We start from the raw sequence: 9,694 nt of genomic DNA, 5'->3' as shown, positions 1-9,694 counted from the left end.
ACTTGGTAGTTGACGATTTTTTAAAAGCACATATTTGCGTTTTATAATGAAGTTATTCTTTTACAACACAGTCACGTGGAGCGAAATTTCAGCACAAATATTTAATATTACGGAGATTTACAGAAAGGTTTGTTGTTTGATGAAATTGTAACTTTTTTGAATTAATATTTGGTAACACACACCATATCATTTTGGAAATATCTTGAGGTTTTATACTATTGCTTTGCTGAAGTTGTCATTCAAAGTGCTCGTGGGTATAACGTAAAATCATGCCATTCAAAGACTGACCCAGAAAACTGGATTTATGTACAAGATGGAATTTATTCAGTTTATATGATGAAATCTGTTAATGCAAGATTTACATAATGAGGAAATTCATTATGTAAGTTAAACTGTTTTCAGCACATAAAACAAATTCGAAATCTTTTCCTTGTTTTGTTTACCTCCTTTGACAATTAATATTAAATTTGAAGTTAAAATACAACAGAAATAGAAAGTTTATAAATGACCGGTTACAGTACATAAAATAACGGACGAACGTGTAAGTGGTTGATCCACTTCAACTCCAAGCATGTGCCAATAACCCTAGCACTTTCAAACTATTGTACAACCACTTAATTATATCAAACCACAACTATAGTAACAACACAATACTTATTTTCCTTTCCCATCGCCATACTAGAAGTAAGGAAAAGCTTGGCACTTACCAAGAAATCTTCGTGGCTTAGCCTTTGGTGGTGGCACTCCGAAGAATATCTGGCCAATTTTATCTAGATATTCTGAATATGAAGGATCCCTTTTAATACTAGGTTCATACTGTTGACAAAGGACTGTGAAGACTGCAAGTTTCCCACTGAAAAGAGACATTCATTGCTCATTACCCTCTTATCTTGATTATTTAAAGACATTTATTGACCTCAGTAACATTTAGGATTTAAATTTCTGGGCCATCGGCATCTAAAGCCATTTAGCCCTTCACGGTTTGAGGGATGACGTCCCTCGGTGAGCACACAATCCGGGGAAAGGGAAGGAAGGAAGCGGCCTGGGAACTGTAAGTTAGGTACCACCCCGGCATTTGCCTGGTGTGAATGAGGAAACCCCAGGAAAACCTCATTCAGGGTGGCTAGCCTGAAAAAGCGTGTTACATTTTTTCGACCGAGTAACCCCACCGGGAATTGAACCCGGTACCGCTCGCACCGAAGGCAAGAGTGTTAGCGACTACGCTACGCGGGGCCACTCAGCAACATTTATTTCTACAGAGATGTCTCGTAGTAAGCACTTACGACTCAGACGTGTTTCTTTTTAAACAATCGAAAAAATAAAAATAAAACTACAATATTGTTATGAATGTCCCAATCTATATTCTACAATATAGTAACACCTCAAGGACCTAATGTAAATAATATTGAATGTGAAATTCAATACAATGGTGATGGTATTACGTATCTGATGAGTAACTGCTGTTGAGTTTGCATTGTGTTATAAAATGAAAGAGTGTAGTGAGGGGAGATGTGAGTTGATTTTTGTAAATTTTTTACACAGTTGCAGTAAAAATTAACAGACATAGTTCATTTCTTATTTTGTTTTGTTATTGTGTGAAACTGTTTTGATTTGAAAAGGGAAAATAGAATCGCCAGAAAAATTTCCATAGAGTAATTCGGTCCGATACTTAAAAAACACGGTGTATAAGAAGTCCAGAACCATAGACCAATTTAGTTATGAGCAGGGCCCGGATCTTGTTGACATGTCAACATTTTACTGTTACGCATATGACAAGGCAACTTCAAATAAAAACGTTATCCATCAACTCTGGGTTCTAAAAATATATCTTTTCAGGGTCAACGTTTGGTCACTTTTTGCCGTTTTGAAGTTTTAGGTCATTTTTTTAATATTTTAAGGTAACTTTTAGGTCATTTATGGTCTTTTTATTCTTTTTCTTCTATACAAAGAAATCTTAAAATGAACACTGTTTACGGAGTTGAAATAGACGAAGTTAAATGATCTCTTTTCCTGCTTCCTGCCTGTTGGTTCCTAACGAGCTAATGAACACTAAGCTGTACCTGGTTGACGAGAGGTGGTGGTTGGTAAACGGTCAAACAGATGGTTTTGGGTTGTTAACCACAAAGGATATGATCAGGTGAATAACTAAAAATAGATTAGAAGGCGTTCAAAGATTTTAAACTCTTCTTAATATATTATTTTCGTCTATACAGTCCACACTTGCGAACTTTTATTCTTTAAGTGTACTTCCTAGTTTCAACTCGGGAGTGAATTTACGCTTTCAGTACGTACAATACCGTACAATGGATTGATCATTGAACACAACATTTGATCAACGAGCTGCAACTAACAGAAACAAAACTTTTGAAAATGACTGAGAAATGATAATTAAAATATAATAGGTATTCAAAAAATGTCAATGTTTAACGAAGTAAAAGTATAAAAAACGCAAATTTTAAGGTCAATTTTTGTAAATTTTAGGGTCATTTTACAGGAATTTTAGTGTCATTTTATAGGTCATTTTTTAGAAAAGTTTAGGTCAACAAGATCCGGGCTCTGGTTATGAGTAAAAGATACGAACAAATGGATAAAGAGGAAAGTTGTACGAAATTGGTATTTTTCAATGGAAAATGTGGGATTTTTCAACCGCATTAGCCGTTTGGATTCTACACTGGTAAGGCGACTTACGTTAAATAAAGAAACAATGTTGCTAGTTCAGGCTGTTCCATTGGGCCACCACTACACCAACAATAAAGCATTGTTGAGAACAGATGGGTCAGTGGTAGAGGACTTGCTTCTGGTGCGTGGGATTCCTGGTTCGATCCCAGCCAAGTACGCTGTGATGTACAACATCGTGTCTGTGGGTTTTCTCGAGGTTCTCCCACTTTCGCATTCCATCAATTCTTCCATCCCATCATCATTCACTTGCTTTAATCATCGTCTCCCTTAGCCTAAAGAGCATAACCATGGGATGTTACCCTGAAAGATTTCATTTTTAATACGGCATTGTTGAGAAACGGATTCGAGGTGTTCTAAGTTCCTCACATAATAATGTGCACGTTCTCAGTGTCGTTTTGCGTGCATTTTACGTTCTGTTCGAGCAATCTACTGAACTGGAAACGTTCCTTTTTCATTTAACAAAGGGTGCCTTACCAGCGTGAAGCCCAAATAGCTGGTGCAACTGGAAAATTTCCACCATTTCTACATTGAAAACCACCTATTTCCAATAACTTCCTTCTTTTTTCGATTTTTAATATCTCTACTTATAACAGAATTAGCCCATGGCCTCGGACTATTAGTACACCTGGTATAAAAATACTGAAAATTTTGTAGAGAAGAAAACCCTACACTCTAGACGTATTAATGCTTAATATTATATATATATATATCCGCGTAGCGTAGTGGCTAACGCTCTCGCCTTCGATGCGAGCGGTCCCAGATTCGATTCCCAGTGAGGGCACTTGGTCGAAAAACTGTAGAAACTTTTTCAGGCCAGCCATCCTGAATGAGGTTTTTTCCTGGGTTTTCCTCATTCACACCAGGCAAATGCCGGGGTGGTACCTAACTTATAGGTCCCAGGCCTCTTCCTTCCTTCCTTCTCTCTCCTGGGATAGTATGATCGCCAAGGGTCGTCATCCTTCACACGCGACGGGCTAACATGGCTATAGATACCGAAAGCCCAGAAATGTAAAATCGTAATACAGTGAAACCTCTCTAAAGCGGACAGCCGTGGGGAATCAAAAATTGTCCGCTATAGAGAGGTGTCCGCCTTACAGAGGTTTCAATATTTTCTTACGTAAATTAATAAACAAGGTAATATGCAATTAGAAAAAAATATTTTTGCATGAATCACATATTTGCGAATATTACCAAAATGTTACTATACCTGCATTATCTTGCGTCATCCAATTCCCTATGTTCGAGGCACAACATGGGAATAAGATCTTATAGTTCTCTGCACTTTACAATTGCTACTTACTACGTTTTCGGTGTGTTGCTTTAATTTGTGAGCTAATTACAGTCCAGTAATGACTTTTTTTTTTTTTTTTTTAAAAAAAAGACAATATGCGAACCCGTGGTCAAAAATACCAAACTTGTCTTCTATTTGGTTAGAGATTCCAGCGGGACAGTAGAATGATGTGTCATTCCAAACACTGGGCAACTGTCAATCACTTTTGTTTCTGAAACAGGTTGAGTGGGAGTGGAATGCAAGCAAAGGACATAAGGGTGTTGTGGAACAGAGACTCTTCCTCTGGGTTGCTGAACAGGCAGTTGAGGAGGCAAAATGTTGTCACACTCTCATGTTCTTCCTTGGTGACATAGTATGAATTACTAAAAGTGTATTTATACTCTACTTTTCAACTTGTTTTTAGAGAAAGTGTCCGTAATAAGAGGTAAATAATACCTATAATAGACAAGAAAGACTGTCCGTGTCCGTACTAGAGAGTGTCCGCTTTAGAGAGGTTTACCAATATGTTTTTTCCTATTACGGTGTTTGGGGATTACAAAATATGTCCGTTATGGGAGGTGTCCGCTTTATAGAGGTGTCCGTTAGTAGAGGTTTCACTGTATATATATCTATCTCCTTGTTGTTTATTTGAAACTCCTATGTGTAAGAAAACCAACTGAAAACAGTACCTTTGGCAATAGTAATTTAGGTCGGAGGTCATTTGTAAACAACAAAATTAGTATGCAATTTTCTCGACTGTACATATACATCAGATGCGTAATACCTAGACTTACGATTGGTTCATAGAGACATGACGACACAGGCATTAATACAAGAGACAAACACAAGGACAACAACTTGGCTATTGTAATTTACACGCACAAAATAACCATACAACGTTGTCTAATCTTATTATTTTAACACTGTGTCCGAAATTCGGATATCATTCCCTAGTACTGTAATATATAGGGTGTTTCAAAATGGATATGGGGGCTTTAAGGCTTTGTAGTATTTATTACAATTAACTTACAATTGATCGGTGAGTAGAAAAAGAACATTCCAAAAATAAAGGATAACATTCCATGATAACAATTTCTCTATAACTAAATATCCAATCCCATTATGTTTTTGGAATTTTGGGAAATGAAAGGTCTTAACATACGCTACAAATCTCCCATACAGATATTTTTACGTAAGCAATGGTATTTCCGGTAAGCAGTTTTACTTTTCGTTTTTCAAAAGTAACGTGTTGGGGAATTTTCTACTTTTTCTACTGAAGAGCAATTCAAACAGTTTTGAATGCACGTATGCGTATGCAGTGTTTTCTCTGTCTGCCGTTAGAAAATGCTAGTACCAAAGATGGCGATTAATGAACAGAAAGCTTTTTGTGTTTTACATTTTGCAAAGATTGAGTCTGGTGCAACCGTCTGCGTGGAGAATTTTAAGGAGACGCTTACAATCGCGTCCTTATCATTTGCAGCTGCTACAAGTTCTAAAGCTTATAAGACTACGGTTTATGTGCCAACTTTGCAAATGAAATGTTGCTGCATGACGATGAAGATTTTCTGGGTCGTGTCGTCTTCAGTGATGAATCAACATTTCACCTCAGTAGCGCTGTGAATACTCATAATGTTCACATCTGGGGCTCAGTAAATCCCCACAGGATGGTATAGTTGCAACGAGACTCCCCTAAATTGAATATGTTTTGTGCCATATTCTGGCGGAAAGTTTATGGGCCTTTCTCGCCTATCGACTTGACGTGTGCCGTGTGAAGAATGATGCTCACATTGAATACTTGTATCAAAAGCTGTTTGAGTTGCTCTTTCATTATTTATAGTTGTACGTTAAATGTAATAAATGCTATAAAGCCTTAAAACTCTGATATTGATTTTGAAACACCCTGTATTTTAACGTCGAAATAGGGACTATCGAAATAATAGATATAGAATATCAAAATAACAAAAACACCTGGTAATAACAGAAACAAAATAATAACTGGAAACATGTCAAATGTATGGATTAGGAACGGTCAGATGACGACTGCAGCGGTGGTGGTATGTTCGGCATAGTCCTTACTACGTGAGGTGGAGCAGAACGGTAGTGTCCAGCAAACTGACAACGATCGATCTCTCTTGATTTCTAGAGAGAGCAAATTGTTGACGCTCGGTTATGTAGTGCCTGCGTGATGGAAGTGGTAAGTATATTGTGTGTCACGGGAGACAATATCCAAGGTCATGACGACCTACAAAATTCACGACAAAATCACATCAGCAAAGAAGAATAACTGTCGAAAAAAAAAAAAAAAAAAAAAAACTCAGGGACAGGACTCGCACAGCACCTGTCCAACCATTAAAGAGGGTTGTCATTTAGAACGTCGTACAACTGCGGTGCAAGTGACGGAGAATTCAAGCAGCACCTCCTACATCCTGTGTCGACAATCATAGTTCTCCAGCAGCACCTTCCACATCCTGTGTCGACAATCATAGTTCCCCAGCAGCACCTTCCACATCCTGTGTCGACAATCATAGTTCCTAGCAGCACCTCCCACATCCTGTGTTGACAATCATAGTTCCCCAGCAGCACCTTCCACATCCTGTGTCGACAATCATAGTTCCTAGCAGCACCTCCCACATCCTGTGTCGACAATCATAGTTCCCCAGCAACTCCCACTCCTTTGTCGACAATCACAGTTTTCCAGCAGCAACTCCCACATCCTGTGTCGACAATCATAGTTTTCCAGCAGCAGCTCCCACATCCTGTGTCGACAATCATAGTTCCTAGCAGCACCTGCCACATTCTATGTCAACAATCGTAGTTCTCCGGCAGCACCTCCCACATCCTGTGTCGACAATCATAGTTCCTAGCAGCAACTCCCACATCCTGTGTCGACAATCACAGTTTTCCAGCAGCAACTCCATCATCCTGTGTCGACAATCATAGTTCCCCAACAGCACCTCCCACATCCTGTGTCGACAATCATAGTTCCCCAGCACCACCTTCGACATCCTGTGTCGATAATCACATTTTTCCAGCAGCAACTCCCACATCCAGTGTCAACAATTCTAGTTCCCCAGCAGTACATCCTGTGTCGACAATCATAGTTCCCAGCAGCACCTTTCACATCCTGTGTCGACAATCATAGTTCCCAGCAGCACCTTTCACATCCTGTGTCGACAATCATAGTTCCCAGCAGCACCTTTCACATCCTGTGTCGACAACCACAGTTTCCCAGCAGCACCTCCCACATCTGTGTCGACAATCATAGTTTTCCAGCAGCAACTCGCACATCCTGTGTCGACAATCATAGTCCTCCGCGAGTTACATGAATGGACATACGGGAGTCGGATTGCACGAGTGAAACCGCTGATATTGGAGATGTATGATGTGGTCGAATGAGTGATCATTCACCTTATTTCACACCACGGGCCTTGTTCGTGTGTAGCAGACGCCCAAAGAAGCGTATCATTCGCTGTGACTGCCCAACTGTGAGTCTTGGCAGCAATTCTGCAATGCTGAATGTCGTAATATCCTGGTTTGAATGGATCTTGTACTGACGCTTACCTGTCTCGCCACTGCCCGTGATTGTCACCATTTTAGATCATGTGCAACCTACAGTCCAAATATTGCTTCTGGACAATGACGCCATATACCCCAGAATGATAATGTGCTCATTTACTTCGCAGATTTCCTCTTCCATCCCCTCTTATGGAATAGAGTGATACACTCTGTTGGTAGAAAGTGTCACGTGTAGTGTAAGATTTATAGTCTGTGGCTGTCATGTTGATTAAGATAAACAAGATGTATTGAAAGATTATGAATATATGTCGTAAGGACAAAGATTAGGAAGATTATAATAGCACATGAATTTGTAAGATTCAAAGGATATATTGTTAAAAAGACTAAGGAACCAAGAAAGATACGATTAAGAGTAAGAATAAAGTTTACAGATTATTATAAGAGTGAACACAGGAGTGTGATTACTAGTGTTATAGATTACGGATAAGTTTGAAGATAAATTATTATTAAGCTACTAACACTAGCCAAATTATTCCTTTCGCATTTTATAAAGTAACACACTCCAGGTGAAATACAATTCCATTTTAATCTGGTAAGTTGCACTACTTCAAGTGTTTCCATTATTTTGATAACCATTTGTACAATACAGCAGTGATGAGTTGATTGATTCATTGATTGGCTAAGTCTTGATGGGGACGTCAGCAGAGAGGCTATTTGTCCCCGTCACGATTAACACGACTGACATAAATAAAAGAAAAATCAACAATATCAAAATATAACAAAGTACTGCTGAAAAAGACAAGTGAAAAAGCTAAAAGAAGAGGTAAAATAATGAGAATAACATATACAGTATATAAGAATAAAGAGTAAAAATAGAACAATAATACTAATAATGGTAACAATAGAGAAAATATACAAGAATAACAATAAATAGTGGAAAAATAATAAAAATCAGAATAGAAGATAAAAATGCAGGAACAATAAATATAAGAGCAAAGGCTAAAAAAACTCAGAGAACGTGAGAAATATTACATGCGTGCACAAAAGAGAGGACACGCTCAACAATTATATCATCAATCAATTGTAAGTGACAATCCGTGACGCTCTCTGAGTTCGGAGTATTGTCCCGAATGCTCAGTGGGCCAATACATTCCTCACAATACGGATGACTCAAACTGCGCAGCAAATAACTAGAGAATGTCCGTTACGTAAACGCGTTAGGAGCACTTCATCTCGACGACCAGAGCAAGCAGATATGTGCCATTCTCCAAGGCGTGGCTTAACTGCGTGAAGTTTATTTTCATTTGTCTGTCCCCAGCAGTGATGGGCCACTACTGTTTTTGTAAATACAGTTGAATATACATCAGTCCCATATACTGTTATCTGCATCAGTAAAATTTTAACATTAGCACTTATGCAAACAAATGCACCTACCTGTCTATTGCTTGTAATAAAAACCATATGAAGTTAAGAAGTGGCAGAAGATACGGCGGGCCTCTCTTTATGTTTGGGTGCTGGGTGGTATAGCTTGTGAAGGCAACTGATGCAGTTGTCTTATTCCTTAGACACAAGTATCTGAAATAAAAAGACTACAATCAAACGCACTTATTACACGTAATTTCAAATGCACTGCTAATAATAACTAAACAGTTTTTTTTTCTTAAATAACAAAGTTCATCCCAAAATTAATGTCTCCATCGGATAACTCCTCATATTTTTATTGGATTGCAATGAACTTTACACAAATATAGTACAATGTATTAATAACAAGCACATTATTTAGAGATACGCAAACACAAGTAACAGAACTATACAGAGGTGTGATCGAGTTCTTGCAAACAAAAGGTTGCCAAGCTTCGGAGATTCACAGCGGAATGAAGATGACATGTAGTGAGGAGAGTAGTATGAGGTTAAAACTTACGGAAAGATGCGGATATTACACTAGGGAAGCTAAGACGAAGAAGAAAGAATTAAAAAATCTACTGCGTTCTGCGTTATTCTACTTCACGATAACGCCCGGCCCCGCATGCTAATAGATACATCGTATGCTATGCCATAATGGAGTGGTCACTAATATCCCAACCTCCCTGACTTTTCCCGGTATAATTTCAAATTGTTTGCCCCCTCTCAAAAACAACCTTGTGTACAGAATTGTTAAATACATGGTTAAATAAATAAATAAAAAAAAAAAAAAAAAACCCCTCCAAAGATTATCTCGAACAGATTTCA

At 38.3% G+C, this 9,694-nt stretch overlaps 1 protein-coding gene across 1 annotated transcript in view; it reads right to left on the bottom strand.

Moving 5' to 3' along the window:
- The window catches only part of LOC145664908 (Golgi to ER traffic protein 4 homolog), a 43,189-nt gene that overhangs the window by 7,202 nt on the left and 26,293 nt on the right, over positions 1–9,694 (bottom strand). Inside the window, exons 6-7 of the mRNA XM_081731990.1 lie at positions 8,900–9,040; positions 708–853 (exon numbers count right to left, since the gene is read on the bottom strand). Coding sequence (XP_081588116.1) covers positions 708–853; positions 8,900–9,040 — 287 coding nt within the window. The remainder of the gene's footprint in view (positions 1–707; positions 854–8,899; positions 9,041–9,694) is intronic.

Source organism: Thermobia domestica, chromosome 11 (genome assembly GCF_964235325.1).
Source record: "Thermobia domestica chromosome 11, izTheDome1.hap1.1, whole genome shotgun sequence".
NCBI lineage: Eukaryota > Metazoa > Arthropoda > Insecta > Zygentoma > Lepismatidae > Thermobia > Thermobia domestica.
Note: the sequence above shows the minus strand (reverse complement) of the source record. Positions and strands in the feature narration are given on the sequence as shown.